The sequence below is a fragment of the Anas platyrhynchos genome, chromosome 7, assembly GCF_047663525.1.
Source record: "Anas platyrhynchos isolate ZD024472 breed Pekin duck chromosome 7, IASCAAS_PekinDuck_T2T, whole genome shotgun sequence".
Taxonomy (NCBI): Eukaryota; Metazoa; Chordata; class Aves; order Anseriformes; family Anatidae; genus Anas; species Anas platyrhynchos.
The window spans coordinates 13,808,453-13,830,968 of record NC_092593.1 but is presented as its reverse complement, the minus strand read 5'-3'; the positions used below and the strand labels follow the sequence as shown (position 1 = coordinate 13,830,968).

Below are 22,516 nucleotides of genomic sequence, written 5' to 3'. Positions count from 1 at the left end.
TTTTCAAGTCTGTACCTAGACAACTATTTGTCAACTGAAATTAAATATATCCACAAAATATGCATAACAGCATTTTTTCACATAATAGAATGAAATTTTACTTAAGACTAAAACAAGACTTGTTAAATGTTAATTAGCATATTTATTCTGGGAACTGCTGGTTTTCGGTAGAATGTTAGTGTATCGTTTTAATGGCAAGAAATTTCATTTTATCAAAATGAGGACAAATACATAAGGCCCTTTAAAGCATACAGTAGCTGCAGTGACAAAAGCTGAATTCATTTTCACATTGTCCAGTGTTGACCAATTTCAAGTTTCCATTGTTTTCAATCAGCTACCCTGGCGATTTAAGCCAAGATGTTGTGTTTTAAAGTGTCCCCCCACCCCGCCATGTGCTTTTAAACAAATTTATAGGCAAAAGTCTGCTTACGGGAAGAAGCTTCCCACCCTCCCAACATTAATAAAGATACACAAGAGTTAGTCTAAACAACAAAAGCTATTCAACTCTGAGATGATTTACTTCACACTTGTCAATCATTGAGCAGTACGAAATGGAGATGAAATTTGACAACTGAAAGCCACAGCTGGAAATGCAAATTAATTACCAGAAGTAACTAGCAAAAAATATTGCCACCTCCTGATTGTTAATAATGATCTAGATAATATTCTTCCCTTTGTATTTACAGATAGTATAGCACCTGTTACAGAAAATAAAACCCCAAACCTTACACAAACAGCCCTGCCAAATTGACTGGTTAAAATGGGATCACTGGTAAACGAACCAAACCAAATGGAATAAAATCTGAGTACATAGGGTAAAACAAAAACCTTGGTTTCCTTAACTTACTTTTCCTGTAATATTATTATGGGTTGTTACTGTGGTGCCCCAATGTACTGAGATAATTGCACTGGGTAGTTTATAGCCTAGTCTTTGTGGATACATCCTAGTTAAAGAAAACAACAGCTTAATGTAAACTGTTTACCCCTTTCACTCATGTCTTAGGCCCCTGGCCTAGGAGTAAAAGCATGACAACTTCTTTAAGCTCTGTTGTGCATTATCTTTAGTTATCAAAATTCAAATAAGTTAAGTAAAAAAAAAAATACTGATTTCCAAGTAATTGATCTAATGTTAAAAATAATGCTTAGCAGAACCACTTACAGTAAACTTAGCTAATCTGCAGCTAGCTGAGAGAGATCACAGAGATAAATTTATGAGTACCCTGTAGTTTCCATTCGCTTTTTTTTTTTTAAATACAAGCTCTATATTGTTATGACAGGAAAATTGAGGTGACATATTATTAATATCTGTTTTACGAAAGTCCCTCAAATACATGAGCAATAAACCAGAAATGGTTGGAACAGAAATCATTCGTACCAGGGTGTAATCCAAATCATCTCTGTACAGAAACCCATTAAGCATCTCTCTCCAAACCCAATTTATTTTGTCCAATAGTTCAGTCAGTAGTAAGCATGAGATAAAGTGCTACCATTCAAACATCAAAACACTTTGAAAAAAATCACCCTTTAAAACACATAAGCTTGCTAAATATGAAATAACACAACCAGCAAACTGTCAGCCAGTCTGCGAAACCAAAGTTCATCTTACAGCATACTAGAACGACCCCAAAAGTACATGCCTCTTACCAAAAATGCCATTTTTTTTTTAAAGTAATTTCTCCCAAAGTTTTGCCAAATGAGCTCTCAATGAGCAAAACATGCCAAAGTAAGCAGCTGGAGCTTGCAGCTTGTGCACTAGTTAAACTTGCAGCTGGAGAAGCCCAATTAACTGTGAAGATGCACAACTGTGCTAGCAACTAGGACAGAGGTAAAGTCCAGTGATGACAAACTAGCCTCCTTTGCAGATTGCTAAACTAAAAAAATATCTATATAATTTTTTTTGTCTTATAACTGCTGTGAGTTAAATGAGATTGGACAAAATGGTTGTATTAAAACAAATCAATCCTTTTCCTCTTGTAACAGCTTCCCAATCACCACTAACCAATCTCTGCAATTTCATGCAAGATCCACATTTAATCAATGACTATATAAATATTTACCAGATTTTTGTATTTGATCCCAGCACTAGAAGTGGCAATGGAAAAGAGTTTTTCCAGTCTCAAGACTGGGTATTTAAGAAAATACTCCCAACCACCTGGGGACATATGTGCTATAAAAAGACTTACATAAGTGACATTACAGGGCACCATTCCAGTACTTTGTGCTAATCCAAATATGCAGAATTTGAATATGGACCATATTCCAATTCCTCCCTTTCCCCTCAGGGCTGAGGGTCTTTCAGATTGCCTGAGTAGTGGCTCTACAGTCACAACTACAGTGCGTGTATTGGACAACCTGGTTTCGCTTGGAGATTTGCGGATGGTGGATCTGTAGTTTTTCATGCTCATGCTAATTCCCTGAGCCATCAGTCACCCACACACCTACACAAGCATAAAAATATCACGTAATTCAGCTCCACGACACACCTGGAGCTCCAGTCTCCCTATGCATGACCTCCTCTTCTTCCCATCTCTCTGGGCAGTGCAACTGCAGCAGCAACGCTGCACGCTGGCCCTTCCACGGGTACCACAAAGCTTTTTGGAAGCTCTCTATGGAAAGTTGCTGGGTTCCATATCAAACACCTCATGTTCCTTAGTCTCCCAACTGCCTTCTCACCCTCTCTCTCATAGATGGTGTGCTAGAGTGTAATCAGCTATACTAGATGAAGCGCTGTTGTTTTATCTGTAAGCTTCCAAATTGAACAGAAAAAATGCATGAAAAAAAACGTCAGTTAGCATTAAACGTAGTCTGATACAATCAAGCTCTTTTTCATAACTAGGAGAGAACATATAAAAATTAAATGCATAAAAGCAATGGGTTACTGCTTAAGACAAGCACATTATTTAAAATACCAATTGCTTCTAAGTTTAGGACAAATTAAGTCTGCAGCTCTCAGTTGTCTGTTACACCTAATGCAGTACTTCTCAGAATGGATTGGCTGACAATCTGCAGGTGATTTATAAAACGATACCTACATCTTATTTCATATTTAGCAAAAATAAAAAATGCCCCCAAAGCCACACAAAGCCTTCTCTAGAGCCCCATGTTTTTATACTAAAAAAAAAACCCTTCAAATCCACTTTAAACAAGATGGTAGTGGACGTTTTCAATTTAAACCCAAAAGGAAAACAAAAACCTTGACATTATAAATTGGCAGAAAACTGTCATAATATTGCTCTTATTTACAATGAAAACTTCATTTCTTTTTAAAACTGGATTTGTATCATGGAAGTGTTACAAACATACTCTTTCTCCCACCCACCCAGCATTTTTCCTAATCAAATGGTATGAAAATAATTATTCATAAAATCCAACAGTCATAACACCAATCACATATAGGTCATTTTGTCTGAAAGATACATTCATGTTTTGTACAGCATGAAACATACAAAAACTTCTTTAAAAAGTTTGAAGGATGATACAGATCTTCATAACCCAAAGTAAAATCTTTAGCAGTTTAGATTTATTTTTTTTTTTTGGCCATATAAAAATATTTGAAAGGCCATTTATACCACAACCAGTAGAAACATTTGAATGAATGATGTATGGTGCAGGAAGGCTTCAGTGCAACTTCTCTTTCCCAATTGGTTTTTGGTTACCACTCTGCTTTCCAGAAGCCCAAACGCCCCTGATCAGCTGATGAGCAGTTATCAAAGAAGAGTTGCTTTGCTCCAATTTCTTTCCCAGTGCAACCAGTTAATGCACGCCAACCCATCAGCTTAAGTCAATGCAGAGGAAGATTCTGAAGAGACCTGTTATACTTGCCTGTATTTGTAATCAAAACAATAATGACAGACGACCAATAAATATCCCACACAATTGTGGTATAAATGGGTCTTTTGAACTCAAACTGCTTTGGCAACTTCACATTTTAAATATGTGACATCTCAACACTAAGCAATGTTGCTATAAACTTAATTTCTTGTTCCCCTCAGAGAAAAAAGGGCAAATGCTATTTTCATTTACAATTTGACTACGAAGAAAATTTACTTCAGTAGATGAATGAATTATTTTAATTTGTTGACATTAAGTGCTGAGTTTAAAATAACCTTCCAGCTAGCTGGCATCTCAGCTAATATCATTGTATGCAAGTTAAAGCTTAAACTTTACTAAAGAAGACTTTTGTTGTTGTTGTTGCAAATGGCTTAAAATAAAACTGAGATTAAAGCTACTTTATCACTCTTTTTCAATTTGTCAGATCCAGAGATTCTTGTAAGATTCATTTTTCACTGAGGAATAATATTGATTTAGGCATCAAATCTAGAAATATAAGTAACAAGGCCACAGGCCATCTAATATTATATTGTTTTCTAAAAATATTTAAAACTATATTTTCCATTTGGCATTGTGGTTCATGTTTATTACTAAGTCGTAAGCCAGGATTTCACTTTGCCTGAATCCCTTTTCACTTAATATTTCATAGCTGATCTCTTTCAATGTCCATAGAACACAGTATATTATATAATATAATTCTTCAATAGTTAAAAACTTATTTAGTGTAGAACTTTCCATTTTAATTCTATGCTCTATATAGCTTATAACAAAATTTACTGGATAAACATTTTCAGGAAACCAATACAATAAATTATTATTATTTTTTTAAATAGAGGGCACAAAGTTATGCTGTTGCAGGGCAGTCAAAGAAGTGACTGATTTTTTTTTTTTTCTTACAGTATATTACAATGGACACCTTGCTTCTGACTTGGTTTCTCCTATACTGGAAAAACATATATATATATATATATAAAACGTCCCAATTTTTAATATCCTTAGAGTGAGCTCAGATACTGTATCAGACAGATATTCATTACAAATCTTCTACCTACTTAAATAAGAAGCAACCCATATCAACTGGAACAACTTTGCACAAGCGTAACAGAGGGCGACTGGGGTCGTTATGGAATTAAAGTTCTGGGACAGCATTATAGTGTTCTCTTTCCTCACCCCCCACCCCCCAAACAATTAGAAAAATAAAAGGCAGACCTGTACGAACATGGCTTGAAATCAACTATGAGGACTTAAAGAATAACTGGTTAGCAGATAATGGAATTAAATCACATCTGATCGTAAGTTCAACTTAATTATCAGTGCTATTAAGGAGTTATGTTCTAATTGAGCAAGACAGCTATTCTCAATAAAAGGATAAAACAAAGTATCAGCTTCTAATGACCTACTAGCATTTCATAGTAAGCTGCTAGTAAGTTACTAGTTGAAAGGAATGTGTCAGATTTTTCACATAATTACAACACAGCAGCAAATGATGCTCATTCATTAAGTTGGCAGAGGTGCTTTTGCTACTGAGTGTAGCACACAGGTACGTGTATAAGGAAAGAGGGAACGGTATTTCCATGACCCCTTGCAGTAACATATTCCAAGCACCAAGGGCTGTTTTTAAAATCTGAACCCATTAAGATAAATATGACAGGACAAGACCACCCCCCACAGAATCATGAGTGCCTTTCACTGGATGTACGCTGTAAGTCTCAAGGCACTTAAGGGGTTAAGACAATGCATGCACTAGTTCCCATCACGTAATCTTAAGTCACATGAATCAGAATACACCAGTGTATGACACACAAGCTGTGTCAAAGAAATGCTGTTTATTTTTTTTTAATTTTTATTATTATTGTTTTTTTCCTTTTTTTTTTTCCTTTTTTTTTTTTTCTTTTTTTTTTTTTTTTTTACAAGATGCTGGTAAGTGGGCATTATGCAGCTACTGCTGGGTTAACACAGATGCCAGCTTTCCTCTAACAACCAGCTGGTCTCTAATAAGGGTGTAGGACAGTGTGCTGCATCAGTAGGCAGTGTGTATCTATCTAGTATCGGCAATATTGCTAATGTTGTAAAAAAACAAAACAGTGAGAGTCTGTACATAGTAAATAAACCTAGCACTGGAGAAAGACCATGGCTTAGTGTATTTTTTCATTTGTTTTCCATTTTTAAGAGACATGGGTGTAAAACAAAGTGAAATAATTCCAAGCCTTGTTTGTAGCAATTCAACCAGAAGCGCAGTATATGGCACTACAATGAAATATCGTAGATTACCCTGAACACGATTAGTTCTTTCAGTTTGTGGTTTGTTCGGAGCAAAGCACGAAAATAAAGTCTTCAAACAGATGAAGGTTAGAAGAGTTTCAGAGACTGATTTTGTTTCAACATAAAGTGCAACAGTGCTGAAGTTTTCAAAGTCCTTTGTCAATTCTTTGCCGTACTTCACTATCATTTCCTGCAAGCAGTATTATGGCACAAAGAATGCTGCCAGTTCATTATACAGAGGACAGGATTCCTCAATTGATATCCTAGGGTTTTTGCTCTTTATTTATGCGGTGATGCTTGTAAAGGTTTAATAAATCCTTCTTCGTACACCTTCAAAATAGCTTCACATACAAATCTGTATTGACTCTGAAAAGGAAAGCAGATTCAATTAATTGAAAAGAAACAGACTTGAGACATGTCCTTTGGAAGTAGGAAAGGCCTCTAGTATTTCCAACCCTATTTCCTTGATGGTCTGAGAACTGTGCTTCAAAGTTAGTTTAGAAAACACAAAACAATAGAGACAGTGTATTAGAACTTGAGAAACTTCTTTCTTGACAGAAGAGTGGAATGAATAGCACTTTGAAATATGTAACTGAAGTCACACCCACAACACCAGTCCTGTTCTTATAACATCACTTCTTCAGTAATTTTCTACCCTTCATTTCATTACTGAAGTTTCACTGACCTAGCCTTTCCACGCACTTAGCATTTAGAAGACATAGCAGCATCTGTACCTGGCACTATCAACTTCTAAAGCATTTCTTCATACTTACATTAATTCTGCCACGTTACTGACATCTCTCAAAATTTGATGAAAAGTGTTTCATGTTGAAAAAAACAAAACCCAATTTCTTAACATTATGTAATGTCTAACTCTACACACATTCAAGTTGAGCACCAGCATATGCGGAGGCCACTGATATCTTGTTTTAAACATATAAATAATACAAATAATAGTTTTAAAAAAAAACAACAGCAACCAAATTCAAATAGGATAAAAATAAAAGAAAATAAAAATCACTGTTTTGTAAAGCACCAGAACTAGTGGTCAACAAGTAATTGTTGACATCTAGTCTTAAATGGGCACAGTAACAGATTTAGTAATAGAATTTCTATATTTTATTGTTGCATATGTATTAATATATTTGAATTCATACTTATTTGTGGAACATATGCATTCTGCCTCCAGTGCTCCCTAATGGAGCCTTTCCAAATTCTCTTCCTATAATAAGGATACAGGGGAATCATGCATGGGGCCATCTTGCGGACATTAAGTGAATCTTTCAGGATATACAAAATCGGGAAGAGACATCAAAAGGAGAAATTATGATAGATATTGTTTATTATACCCCCCCTCATTCTGAACACATTTGTGTTCCACTGCAGATAGAACATGCTCTTTTTTTTGAGTAGAAAAACAAAACAAAACAAAAAGATATTTAGCACATTCGGGGCGGGGGGGGGGGAATGTAGTTAGAACCCTGTACCTCCCCCCTTTACTAATAAAAGTCTTTTCCTCTCTATGTATGCTATAGAGATGTACAAACTCAATTTTTTTTTTTTTTATTATTTCCCCCTTACTCAAGTCATTACGGGATGGTGTGAAGTTTTGTTTTCATTATTACTAGGGTAACAAAATCACCAAATTGCACCAATGAAGGTTTTTTCTTGCATGTTTTAGGTCTTTCTGTGTTAGACTTTTATATTATTTCCACTTCTAACTTTTGGAATTATGCTCCTGCTTTCTCTATGGAACAATTTGAAAACTACTGAAAATTGGCCCTTTTTGACAGTAACTGACAGATAACCCTGAAAAAGCCACAGCTTTTTCCCAAGTTGTTTTTGTAGAAATTTTAAGACTTGCTCTTTTCCAATAACTAGAGCAATTTATTTCCAGATAAGCCACAGCTGCAGCTACACTGGGTAAAGACGCCTTCTTTGAGAAATGATAAACAACAAGTATATTAAAATATGTTTAATGATACAACTAAATAATATGAAATTATTCTACAACACAGAAAAACAAGTATGACACTCACAGGTGTTTGGATCATCATGGCCCTTTGATCTCTCATAGTTCTTACAATATCTAATGGATAAACAGGCTGATTGCACTCAATGAGACACATTGCTGTCTCCATAGTGATGAGAACTCCTGTCCGTCCAATCCCAGCACTGTAAAAACAACAAAAAAATAAAGTATCAGAAAGATGGTTCACATTTAAAGGCCACATTTTCCTAAATGTTGTATAAACCACCCCACTGAACTTAAGACCTTCCTTCTCAAGGATTCTCATGACTGAGCTTTACAATAACAGGGGTTAGACGGACTGGGTGTCACTGGAAGCTTCCATCCTGCCTGAAAAGAGCAAAAGGCAGTGCAGAACTGTCAATCCTCTTCAGAGAATTAACAGTTCTTAACCTAGCCTTTAACTAACAGAATCTACAAATATATTTATTCATTCAAAATATTGTTTTGCAGTTTTAAAATAGAATGTTCCTGCATACTTGAATATAAAACCAAATCTGTTTTTTCAGACATCACCATTATCTCAACTCATACAATTATTAATTTAGAAGCAAACTTTCATTTACTGACAAATAATTAGTTAATATAAACATTGTCTTTGAAACTTAATTGTTCTGATTTTGAAGCATAATTTCAGATTAAATCCAGCCAAACTACTGCTTTAAGTTTTTGTCCAGAAGGTGGCATCAAAGCTACTGCATATTTCAGTGATGTCATGAAAATTTCACGACAAGATGTAAATGTACTGGTTATATAAAATTACTCCACAACATTTTACACCTCTAGAATTTATACATACAGAATCTGTATGCAGAATGCACCATGAAATGCAAGCAGGAACGGTATTTGTCAAAGAATCTTTAACAATTCGTTTTGCAATGTCAAAAGATCCAGATAAGGGCAACAATAAGGATGGAAAGTATGATACAGTTTCCATATGATAAATATCAGGTGAGCTAAGACTCTTCAGCTTAGGAAAAGAAACCATTGCTTGATGGAGTGGAACACTGAAACTTAACAGAAGACAAGAAAATCATGAATGGCAGGAACAGGGTGGGTGGCCCACCATCTCTTACAGAACAAGAATTAGAAACTGTTCAGCTAAACTGTTAGAAGCCTTGTTAAAGTAAAAACAAAACAAAAATAAAAGCTTAGATGCAACTTTGCAGAACTTGCCAAAGGCCAGGAATGCAGGAATTCAAGAGCTCAGAAACAAGAACACAAATGTCTTTGGAAAAGAAAGGCACTGGAGCTGCTATGCAGAAAAACGTAACAGGTTCAGTAACTTCTTTAACTTGAAACGTGCTGGAATCTGGGCAAGTTACATGGCACAAGCACCATAAAACCTTGTTAGGTTCTTAATTTTCCTGAAGCATCTATTTATGATCAGTGATCCAAACAGAACGGAGTACATTCAGCCTTAGTTTGAACAACATTTCTTTCTTGAAGTACATTCTGTGCTACACTTGTTTTCCTCTAAAGGCTACTGAGAAAGGTGCCATAGAAACATATTTTTGTTAAAAATACAATGCTTACAGTTAAGATTCACTCACTCCCAAAGTTTCTCATCTCAGTACTCTTCTACAATGGCAAATCTCAAAAAAACACTAATCCAGAAGAAAGTCACCAATTTGTACAGGGAATAAAGATTGTTACACCAGAGCATCCTTTCATCAGCACTGTGTTCGGGCTATATGGATTATAAATTGTTTAACCACTCTCAGTTCAGTCAGAAAACTTGTTGGTAGCACTGAGAACTCAATGTAATCAGAGAAGCAATAGTGATGAACAACTTGAAAATGAGTGTTTTAAAGTATCTTAACATAACAAAAACCTTCAATATTCTTCGGATTTGTGTTGCTTTACAATCATTTTTTTTTCCCATTTTAAACTACTCTTGTATGATAGAGGAGTCTTTTCTATTTTTTAGATTTAGATTTTTTTGGATTCCCCATACTACATGTAAAACTGGTGCCTCAGGTCTAAAACCAAACTTGACCGTTTTGGTGCTGTAACATCTAGTCCTCTTATACTGAGCAGTACAAGCTAGTAAAAATAGAATGCAAACACCATGCAGAAGAAATCCTGGGCTCCTTCAGCTTGATCTTGCTAGTGAAATTCAGTTATATTTCCCAACAGCCATCAAGCTAGGACTATTAAGTAAATTATGCCAAACTGTGGTATTCTTTCCTTTTTTTCCTGAGAGACATGAAATTGTTTTAAATGTTGATACTGAAATTATCACAGTGGAGCCAAGTTGATACCTCACTGAGAGGAATGAAATTGTTCCTAAACTTCAGTGTCTCTGTAGACTTGCACACTTTGTACTGTGTTAATGAAACTATTTGTTCAGAACTGTATCAACCAAAATACAGCAATAATGAAATTGAAGAAAAATATCATTTTGAGACACTGGAATTCTAGCAGTGCCTATCGGTTTTCCCTAATTCAGAAGATTTACCCTGACCAACACAAAACAGAAAAGATAGCCAAACCAATTAAAAACAATTTCTGATAGACAAAGTCATAAAACAGTAGTGATCATAAGCAAGCTTCCTAGGTATCTTTCACCATCTCCTTGAATTACACAAACTACTAGCACGAGCATTTAACTTAAACAAATCAATCCCCACCTAGATTCATGGATGTAGATACCCCAAATTCTGCTTATTTAAAGTGATTACAACTGTAAGAAAAAAGAACTGTTTAATTCAAAGGTTGAGTTCTCCTGTAATCTGTGGATACACTTAAATGCTTATTTGAACAACAAAGCACAGAAATAGTGTTTGATAATAATTAAGTTCAATTTTGTGATTTAGCAAAATTGGAGGGAAAAAAAAGGGATACCTGCAATGAACAACAACAGGTTCTTCTCTGCCAGCCCGCTTCTTTCGCACCAGACACACAAAATCTAGGAAATCACTGGAGTCATCAGGAACCCCATGATCAGGCCATGCTATATACTGAATTTGGGTCAGTTGGCGGCTTTCCTCTTTCTAATCAGAAACATAAGATTTATTGAAGGGTAACTCAAGTTCCATGGAGGGGAAAACAAACAAATAACTAAAAAGCAATGATAAATTTACATCAACTTGTGCCTATAATAGATGTAGCTTCTGGAAACTTTCAGTTAATTTTTGCTCATTGTTGATTTTACAATTACATTTTTTTTGTTAAAAACAAAAACAGCAGGTTAGATACAAACAGTCTATCTAAACACCAGATGTTTGTGTTTAAAAAAAGGTAGCCAAATCTTTAACAAAAATTTAGCAGACAGAGGTACCGTCTCGCTAGATCAAATGGCAGCACAGGAGTAGAGAGAGGACTGGACAAGACTTCCAGGCATGAAAGCCTTCCTTCGGATTTTGTGTGAACACCAGTATTGTGTTGGATTTTTATCTGCACCTCTAATTTTATCCAGCTTACTTCACAAGATGCAGAATGACTTGGTTTTCCACTCCCACCCCCTCGCTCGAATGTCACAAACGTATCACATGCCTCTGGTGAGCGGAGGGGGCAGGCCGTACAATCAGAGTAAAAGCAGCATTTCAAAGAACAGAAGAAGTTACAGTATGTTAAATAACCCTTTGGCATGGAATCATTTACAGAGCTTCCACTACTGATAATAAATGAGCAATTGTCTCAACAGCATACAGGAAAGGAATTTTAACTGCAAATTGACTAAAAGGAAGTTCTATAAAACTGGCATCTCATCTGGAAATCCATGTAGCAAGAGACAAGTACATGAACTGAACTCCAGATAACCATTTCCAAACATTTCTGAAACTGAAATGCTGACTGGCAAAGCTCCAGAAACTACACATTCCCTCAAACTCCATGCTATGCATGTTCAGTCTGGGAGGTCCTGGTTTACATCTCATTGCTGATCCCAATTCATGCTTCTCTCAGCAAGATTTATCTCTCATCTACTTGCACACAATCTCCAAGATGGAATTATTAAGAACCGTTTGCCACCAAAAAGGAGGTTTTTCAGTAGCAATGCTCAAACACTGCTTCTGTTTGATATTTCATTAAAAGCATTAAGGGAATAACAAGTTTCTCAAATTTTAATTACTCTTTTCCTTTGTCCAGGTCTTGAAAGACAGCAATAAGAGTCTTTAAGACAAATAATACATCTTCTATATGATTTTAAACCAATTAACATTATTATTGAAACCAAATCCTTGTGATTTGGTTACTTTGCTTATAAATGGTTATCATACTAACAGCAGAACATATAAAAAGTAAAAACATTGCAGTAAGGCTGGTTTTCTAAAGGTTTCTAGAAACAAGCAGTTCTATTCACACGGATATGTCATCAAGATTTAAAAAAGCCTGATTAGGTAGTTTCAGCTGGTCTGTGAGGATCCCACAGATTAATACTTTATATGCATATGTATGTGTAAAATGATTTTACCTCCAGATTAGTCAATGTCATTTCTCGAAACACATAGGCAGGATTTCCTTCTTCTGAATGGCAGGTGATCTGGAAATTTCCATATGATGAGCTTCCTGATGGCTCCGGCCAGTATTGATGGCATTTAACCTGAAGTCAACACATTTTTGAAGACATTTGTGTTTAAATTCAGAATATTATTTTCAATCTCTCTAGTTGCTTATTCCTTTGTTCAGTAAAGAATATTTTGATCACTTTGTAATTACTATTAGTTTACTTACCAAATAGACTGTGCTACTTAATTAACTGCATATCATAAAATGTGCCACAGAGCACCAACTCAGTGTTAGCGTAAATTGAGGATGGATGCCTTTATCTTTCGCTACAATTTTTTTTTTAAATTGTATTTATAAAATATTTCATCTTTACACTTGAGTGACAAAAATGCTGCTTTATAAATATTTCTGATCTCTAAAAACTTAATGTAATCTTCTTAAAGCACATGTATATGGGAAAAGAACATATGAAAAAGAGAAAGGAGATCAGCAACAAAAAGGCTGCTGAACCAATTAAAAATTAGAAGAATGCAGATGGTGGGCTTCAAAGACTCTTGATAAACGAAAACTCTAAAAACTTAGATTTTTAGATATATTGCTTAACGGCCTAATCATAGAGGTCATTTCAGCTCAAGTGTACTTTTGTTTTTCCAACCCACCTGGCGATTCTTTAAGAGCAGCCAGATTTGCAGACTTCCTGCTCCACTGAGACATCCCGGCATGCAGTGGGATAGTGATGTCAGTAGCCTCATGATCAGCTTTAGAGCAGGGAGTCTGCCTATGGGTATAAGACAGATAAGTCCTTTTACTTAATTATTTAGCAGCTCTCCAAAGAGCTCCACAAATATCATTATTGAGCAGGGTGGGGGAACCTCAGAACTGCTACTGCAAGTCTGTAGCAGATTTGTAAAGAAAATTCAAATTAAAAGGGCACTTGTACTGAAATTCCCTCTAATCATATTTATTTGGGAGCAGGCAGCATCATGCTAATGTTGAGTCACTGAAAAAAGGTTTAAAACACTGCAACTCCCCTTCAATTATTTTAATTACATTTAGAGGCCTGACCTCCCAACAAATACATGGTTATTACTAAGTTACAATATATACAGACAGCTGAAACATAGTCTGAGTTGATCAGAACACCCACAATGTTTCATAAATCCATCTTCAATAGAAATCCTGAATTATGAGAAATTCCACTAAACTATTATTCTACATCATTTCTGTCCACACACTCGATCATCCGGTGCTACTGTGAATGCTCCAGACCTGATAACACTGGAATTAAACCATTCATATGACTAGATTTTATTGCGTTGCTTGTTTCAAAAGGACAACAAATGAAGCTAATAAACTATTGCTTTTTTTTATTATTATTTTTAAAAAAAAGCCTTTGATAGCACCATTAACAGTTATTTTCAGCAATTCATAAGTCTCTACTTCTGCAGGTTTTTGTACCAAAAAGGCTGAAAAAGGACAATGATTTTTTCACATATGTTCATAGCCTCAGAAGAACATTTTATGAAGAATTTTAGACTTCAAGTTTATCAATGATTCTCTTAAAGACAGCCACCCAGGCACATTATCTCAACACTACAAAGCTATTTTAGGCTGCCTTAAAAATTCATCTCTACGTATCAAAGAACTAATTACAAAAACTGATTCAATTTTTTGGAGTTTCTTCATTTGAAGATTAGAGAAAAGAAGTCTCATGAAAGTAAATTCTAGTTTGACAAGAGTCAAACCAGTAAGCCAAAATATTTTAAGAAAAACATGAGGACTTAAAAGTATTTCAGCACTGAACCAAGTTTTAATATTAGCTACACTAAGAACATCAAAAGGTGTAAAATTTTGTACTGTTGTAGTGATGAATCTTAAGAATGCACTGCCCTTATGAAAACAGTTGCACTACCTGTCGTAACAGTATCTTCCTCGGATCTTTTAAATGGCAATCATCAACAGATATTTTTTTTAAGTAAGTGGTATTTAAGAGAATCTTGTACTTACTCTACCCCGTTCAACTTGAGTTGTTAACATTACAACCATAGATGAGCCTTGTTCCCAAGTCATCTGCCAAAAATCAGGACAAGTGTTTGGCAATGGACCTTGACAAGCAATGTACTGGTTTATTATAGAGGAAGAAGGGATTTCCATCTAAGAAAAGATAAAAATCATTATTTTAATTCTTGCATTCACCATGAGAATGAATTTCTGTAAGCTACACATCAGACAATGTTTAGTGACTAACAGATAAAAAAGCATCATTACATGAATCCTATTTACTGTAACTTAGTCACTACTGCCACATTAGCAATCCAAGAAGAATAATGTGTTCCTTTGGTAAAGGGCTACTTTCTCCTTTTTTTTTTCTTTTTTTTTTTTTTTTAAATAAAATTACCTGCCACAAACTATTAGCAATTAAGCAAACCTACGGTAAATTTCAAACCATCTGATTACAGGCTTACCCAGACATTCTAGCCTCGACTAGGTTCACATGAATTTTTTTTTTTTTCACTTGAGTTCTCTGTTGCAAAACTGCAAAAGTACTTAATGTCAGAAAGTATTTTTAAAAACAGTACTCACATTTATGTAATTTGCATTGATGTAATCTTCATTACTTTTTAAAATAACCCGTGTAGCATCATCTGAAAAAATTTTAGAAAGCTGTTACTTATTTACTAACCAGGGTAAAATACTTCTAGAACACAAACACACACACATACTTACAAGGCGAAATGTCTCTGTATCTATTTTTGGAAATGTTTTGAGGTAATCTGGCACAAGACATTGTCATTCCAGGTTTTTTCCTATACAATTGCTAAAGACAAAAAAGATGGTCAAGATATAAAATACCTGTTAGTATATGCATAGAGGTACTTTTTATAACATAAATTACTGAACAAAGATAGTTTCAACAAATATGGAAATACTTTTCATAAGAAAACCCTGTGAAATATTCTATGGGATCATTTAAAATAATTGAGGCATCATCACTATTTGGTTGAAGACAAACTGACTGTTAAATTTCAGACTTCCATAAGAACACTAATGCAGTGAAGTCAGTATTATATAATGTTAAGGGAATTGGCAGATACTGACATTCCACATGGTGGTTTGGGGCAAGCAGATGGTGTTGTGTACAGCTCTCTACCTACAATGAAGTTGTTTCAGAGCTTTTTTTTTTTTTTTGTCAGATATCTTCCTGCATTTCATTAGGTATACAGTGAATCCTGTGCTTTTCTTGCACAGTATCTCCTTTGAGAGGTCTCTGTCCTGTCATGCCTTAGTCATTCACTGCCGTAACTATTGTGCTGCAAAGAGTACCAGTGATATCATCCAGCTTCAATAAAAAGCACTTTAAAAACTTCAAGTCTGAATCATTTAAATACTTTGTTTTAAAGTGAACTCCTAAGTGAATTGACAGAAAAGAGGCCTTAAACCTGAGCAAGAGATGTGGCAAGCAGAGCTTTGAAATCACTTTTCAACCAGAGAACACAACCTTTCACTTGCCCTTCCAGATTAAAACATGGTGACTACACACATTCCATGCACAAGTTTGACATCCTACGGTAATGGAACAGCTAAATGAAGACCTGGGAGTTATGTGTCAGTACACCCATACATTTCTTGACCCAAACACACACACCAAAGCCATTTATGTAACACTAGGTGTTACAAAACCGTAACTTTCCCTGGAAGAGCTCTCAGTGTAAACCTATGCGGTGTAACATACAAGGTACATACGCTGCAAAATGTGGGTACTATTCTATGTATAAAATAAGTACATTTTACCAGAAGTCTCAAATAGCATGTTTTATAAAAATACATTGTGATACATAACCTTAGGTCTCTGGTGAGGAATTCACTTTGCCGTGTTTTACAAATTACTGCTTCTTGCTTTAAGTCACTTGACCTCATGCATTAATGAAGATGGAGTATCATCAGAGCACAGGTTAGCGCTAAAGAAAAACTATAGCTATCAGCAGCTATGGATACCAAAAGAAATGCACTGTTCTTTTCAAATATGCCAAAAAATTAACTATTTATAAAGTAATTTGTTACACATTTTAACAGGGCTGTATTTTCCATTGGTAATTTTATATTCCCTCATTGAAATTGTCCATAAAATGTCAACAGTTTAGCTGTCATTCAGCTCCTACATTAACTTTGATTAGTAATAAAGGTCTGAGTACAGAACACAAATCTTTGGTATGGATTTTTGTCATCACCACTATAAAAGTTTATTAAAATAGGCCCCTGATAACCATAAAAAGTTGCAAGCAATCAATAAGGCTATTTAAAACAGAAACAACATTTAGAAGTAGTATTTGGATTGGTTATTCTATGCCATAACTTTGGACATGTATTGTTTCTCTACAGGACCTTTTTTTTTAAAAAAAAATAAAAAATATTTCTTTTGAGCATTGAGTCAATTGTTTTACTCAAAATTGCTGATGGTACTGAAATTTAAGTGAAGTTTTCTCCGTTTAAAATTCTTACTGTCCCAAAAGACTTGAAACTTGCACACAAATACAGGTGACAGTACTCACATCAAACTGAGCCAGAACAGTTCCAGTGATAAGCCCCTCTGCTAGCTGAATCATGGATTCCCTCAGAGCATTATCATCTTGATGCACACCATCAAGTGGAGATTTCTCAGGGATGTACTGGAAGTCAGGCTCACTCTCCAGCTTCTCTTCCACAACATCATAGACAGCTACAAAAAATTACGAGTATGAAGGCTCTAATCAGACATGCTGTTTGGCAAGTAAAGTTAACTTTAAGTCACTTATTTAAGTCAACTAAAAAGGCACTTCTCTCCTGTAGAAAAACCCACATTTATTAAAAACATCGATTTTAATCTCCATCATCAAGGAAAAGTAGCATTTACTGATTACTAGCACCCATGACAAAGCTATTTTTGGCTTTAATAGTCATTTTAAGCAAAAGCATATCACTGACTGTTCACATTTTGATCAAACCTCACGTTAGACCCTACCTTGTCTGGTGTACTCCCTAATCTCAAATTCCCACATCACGCCTCTGAAGATACTACAGGTACATTTACATTTTTACTTTTATTTCATTTTGTACTGATTGGTTCTTTCAGGCTTTGGTGATTAGGGCAAGACATGCAGCCCACCAGACAAATTAGCACTAATATATGCCATTATAACACTATCAATGCTGTATGTGTGCCCTGCCTATAAACAAACTGAAAAATAATATGCATCATCTACTATACATAACAAACATGCTGTTAGAAATCCTCTCTTTAGTTGAAATTGCATGATCATGAAGGAGGAAACTGGCAGCTCCTCGCTTCTACAGCTCAAATGTTTTTATCCAGAACACAAAGATAATCAACACATAAGGGGATATCAATTCAGTAACTTATAAACAAGCAGTTTTATATGAAAAAGAAAGTAAACATAAAAACTGCAAGAAAGCTTGCACACAGAACGTGAACACAAGCAGGAAGCATGAATACAGGAAATATTGTTTATGAGGTGTTTGACATTCTCCTGAAGTAATTTCAATTATTCTGATTGAACATGATTTTTCATTTTCCTTTCCTGTGCAACTGTATTATAACTGGGATGTAGAGCAGAATTAACTCCAGTGACCATCTGCTGGCAATACTTCAACAGTTTACGTCATGAGTATATAGAAAACACTGTTATTTCAACTGCATTTTTAGCACTTTCTGCATCAAGTAGAAATGTTACCAGTCATTCTGAATTTTTTTTAAAACATATAGGAGGATTTTGCATATATGGAACCCCAAAGGCTTCCAAACACTGGGTTCTTGTTTTGTGTTTTTCTTTTTCTTCAAGAGAATTACAGTAACCTCAGAAACTGCATTCAATATCCAGATAGTTTTCTGGACTTTTTTTCCTTAATCAGTGAGAGTGAGAACAAAATTCACTTCATCTCTCTGTTAGAAATACATGATCTCTGGCTTCGCTATTCATTCCTAATACCTAGTTCTGAACAGTTCCTGAGAGTATGGGATCAGTTAAGATTTATACAATAGGCTGTATTGGTGCAAGTCCTTTTCAAGGGAGTTACTTCTTAAAAGATAAGCATTCCATCAGAATACAAAAAATTAAGATTAGAAAATAAATCCAAGGTGTTTTTTGATTTATTTATATATATTTTTTTCATTATGTACATATCACTCACCATTGGGTCGAACTAGGAGCACAAGTTCCCCTGAGTGTCTCTCACAGCTAGCTTTAATAAACATAACAACTTGATCGTGGGTATGTTCTGCTATATCCCTGCCGTTGATCAGTACAACCTGGTCTCCTTCATTCAGACGAGGGACACAAAGATCAGCCTGCAACACACAAAAATAAAATCTGTAAAATGAGCCATTTCCAACTTGTCACCTTAAAATAGCAACTGAAAGTAACTACACTCTGGGACTTGAATCCTAACAGCCAAGTTGCTATGGTTGCTGCATTGTATTCAAATGATAAATCTGACTGTTGCTCAATATATGAGACAGTGCCATTCACATGTACAAATCAATTTGTCACTGGGAGGTGACTGTCATTGTCATGTCTTTCAGCAGCTGTTACTCCACTCCTCTGGTTGAAGTAGAAAGCTTGGCTGAGCTTCTCTTTTTCAATCACATTTTACACAGGCAAGAAGAATGTTACCTTTGAAGGGAAGGGAGTAATTGCCTAAATCAATTTCAGAGGCTTAAATACTTCAGGTATGAAACATTACAATTGTAACGACAAGAGTAAGCCAATAACCAAAGACAATGCACAAGTCTAAGTAATCCCAAAAAGAAGAATAAAAATTATTATTATACCACAGTTCAACCATGGTTGCAAAAAAGGAAAGAGCACATTCCATCACCAATTATCTTTTCCTTGGAGACCGGCTATTTAAAGCTTTTACCCAAAATTATTTATATTATTAAATATTTTAGAGATAATAATTCACATGGGTAAGAACATTGTTCTTAGCACAGATTTCAACAGGAAAAAAATGGGGAAAAAATGCTGTATTTCTTAAATAACTGTTAGCAAAGAAATGGTTCACTCTACTGTAAAAGGTGTAAACAGAGCTGACTTCAGTCAGCTGAATACCAGGTCAGTATTTCTGGCAATCAACTGACAAAATATTGTGCCTGGTTTGAAGACACTATTGATAGTCACTACACACCATTAACAACAGACAATCAGACCTAATGAATGATTCATTATGTCTGATTTTAACCTAAGTCTTGGCTTTATTCAGCTACATCTGTCACTAAAGTAAGAGGTGTTTGCCGTTTTAGCTGTTTTTAAGAGAATAGAAGACTCCATATAAATTAAATTGTATGAATTCCTATATTAAAAAATAATCAAGTAAATGCATTTTTAAGATGATAGCTCAAGAAACAGTGCATACTGAACATCCACAGATCTGTAATTTTCAGGAACTAAATCTTGTTTCATTAGAAAAATATTTTTGAGGATTGAACTTTTCTTCCCCCGTGTTATATAGCCCCACAAAATCCTTTCTGCAAATCATTTGCTTTCTTAGGATAATGTCAGCACAGGCTTATTTCATAGGCAGCTAAGAAAAAGTTACTAGTTTTGAGCACATACTTAAAGCTACACAGATATTTCAAACAGTTTGATTTTTTATAACTTACAGGTGTTCCTGGAGCTACCCTGGACACTATTACGGGCATCTTCTGATCATATCCACCCTTTAAAAATAAATTACAGAAGTCATAAACCACAAACATCAGAAAAACAACTTAATAGACACAAAAGGAATAGTTACTGTACCTTGACATTGAAGCCAAACCTTCCGTTTTCATCTGGTTTCATTCTGATCATAACAAGATTGTCATGGGGGATACCACCATTGGGCTAGTAAAAAGAAAAAATATATATTACTTGTTACTATAGCCTTTGCGGATATTGTAAGCAATAATTTTGCATTTTCCTCATTAAGATATTGATACTGGACACTCACGAAAACATCAATAAGGCAAATGTCTTATCTCATGAGTTTTACATAGAAGGAAAAACAATAATACACTTAAAGTCTTGGATGTAATTATTAAAAGTGTGTTCTGTCAAAGGAAGCTCAGAGTAAGAAATGTCACTAATGGCTTCAAGCAGTCTTAAGAGAAACAAATTACCGAACTGAAACTTTTAAAATTATTTTAGTTTAGACTGCAGCGAAGAGCCCACAGTAAGAATGTAACATGATAATAAATGAGGTAAATTAATACACACTTTTTCTCCCCTATTAACTGCAGTATGGTAGCAGTAAGCTGAGAGAAGTTTGGCAACCAAACCTTGATTCCATATTCCATCCTATTTTGTGCTTAATGTAGTATGAGTTCTGTCAAGCTCTGACAATTCAAACATTTTATTTGTTTATTATTATTCTGATCAGAACAACATTGTCACAGGAACCACCAACAAACTGGGGAATACTAGATACTTTTGTAATCTGGCAAAATCAACTTATTGCCACTGAAATGAATTTTAGTTTATTCTACATTAATGTCACAGGCTGAATATCACCTAGTACATACATGGTGACGATGTGAAGTACTATTAAAGAGATTTATTTCAATGATGTTTTTATTGTTACCAAATACAGCCCAAAGCATAAGAGTCACATTCAGAAAAGAAGAAAAAAATCCATGTATTAAAGGAAATCAAATGTTCCTATTAGGTATGAAAGTTCAAAACCTGCAGGTTCAATTAGGTAAAAAGGTTGCTAAACTTGGCTCATAAGAACTGGAAAAAAAAAAAAACAAAACATAAAAAGACAACTCAGCATCACGTGTTTTAAGCTCCTGATTAAAGCCAAACCACCCCCACCCCACCCCAACCGCATTCATAGTAGTGAAAAGATGAAAACTTCGGGGAAGGTGAGAAGAGTAAACATAAGAGTAAGCATAAGATATATTGATGAGAAGGAAGGGAGCATATAATTTTTTGCCAACATTCACTGGCACAGGAGACCAGGCGAATGTTCCTGGGCAGGATGAACAATAAGCACGGGCTCACATGCAGAGTTTGGCAAGTTCTGTGCAATTCCTTTCCCCAGATAAAAAAAGAGGGGTAATTATTTCCTACTCTAACAAGCAATTTTGAATTGCCTGTTTATAGTGAAAAACCCGAAGAGAGCACTGTAGATCATCATTAACTTGTCCTGACTGCAGAAATTCCTGGCCACACCTGTTTTCAAATACTTCTGGACATTCTGACTGGATGCTTAAGGAAGGCTGCCATAAAAAGCTGTCATTTCCATACCTGTCCTACTACCATTCTAAATGAACTCTCCATACGTAAACAGACAAAGGAAATTTGACAGCTTAATGAAGGCAAAATGATCGGAGTTTTTCCTGGAAATATTTGAGATGGAGCAGCAGAAGAGACTTTAACAGTACAGAAACCTGAAGTGCATTGTGATCAGAAAAGCAATCTTGAAAAATTACTTTCAAAATCCTAAATTTCTAATTTCACAAAATGTAGGAGTCATCCTGTGTTTCTTTTCTAGTACCCCAAATAAAAAGCAATCAGCAGACCAAATTACATCTTCAATTACAACAGTGTGCTGCTGTAAGTAGGGCTGAGTAAATGTAATTCATTGGACCAGAGCAAACAATCACACTGACAATGCACACAGGAAAAAATCTTATTCTGCAAAAAACAACACAGCTGCGTGAGAACTAAAAGGAGTTTTTAAAAAAACAACTGAAAGTTATTTTTGTCAATTCGGTACAGATAACTGAATGCAGAAAGACTTGATGAGTTGTGTTATTTTTCAGAACAGAACTTCACTATGCCTTGAGTAAGCACCAGCAGAAGACCAAGTTGTTAAAAATACTGTTTCATGATTTAATTAAGGCAAACTTTTTATGACATTCCCAAAATGCTCATAAATTTAAAAAGTTTCAATTTTGTGTTT

General features: G+C 35.1%; 1 protein-coding gene across 7 annotated transcripts in view; it reads right to left on the bottom strand.

Moving 5' to 3' along the window:
• Window positions 1-3,397: 3,397 nt before the first annotated feature.
• PTPN4 (protein tyrosine phosphatase non-receptor type 4) overlaps window positions 3,398-22,516 on the bottom strand; it is a 110,352-nt gene continuing 91,233 nt past the window's right edge. For 6 of the 7 annotated variants that reach the window (XM_038182488.2, XM_038182487.2, XM_072040754.1 and 3 more), the window contains 11 exons: window positions 20,371-20,454; window positions 20,232-20,288; window positions 18,761-18,917; window positions 17,125-17,291; window positions 15,302-15,392; window positions 15,158-15,219; window positions 14,582-14,728; window positions 12,540-12,668; window positions 10,970-11,118; window positions 8,133-8,268; window positions 3,398-6,459 (listed from right to left, as the gene is read on the bottom strand). In XM_038182488.2, coding sequence (XP_038038416.2) covers window positions 6,373-6,459; window positions 8,133-8,268; window positions 10,970-11,118; window positions 12,540-12,668; window positions 14,582-14,728; window positions 15,158-15,219; window positions 15,302-15,392; window positions 17,125-17,291; window positions 18,761-18,917; window positions 20,232-20,288; window positions 20,371-20,454 — 1,266 coding nt within the window. In that variant the 3' untranslated portion in view covers window positions 3,398-6,372. Of the gene's footprint in view, window positions 6,460-8,132; window positions 8,269-10,969; window positions 11,119-12,539; window positions 12,669-13,233; window positions 13,353-14,581; window positions 14,729-15,157; window positions 15,220-15,301; window positions 15,393-17,124; window positions 17,292-18,760; window positions 18,918-20,231; window positions 20,289-20,370; window positions 20,455-22,516 lie in introns of those variants that run through there. The other variant, XR_005267248.2, reaches the window with a different exon arrangement.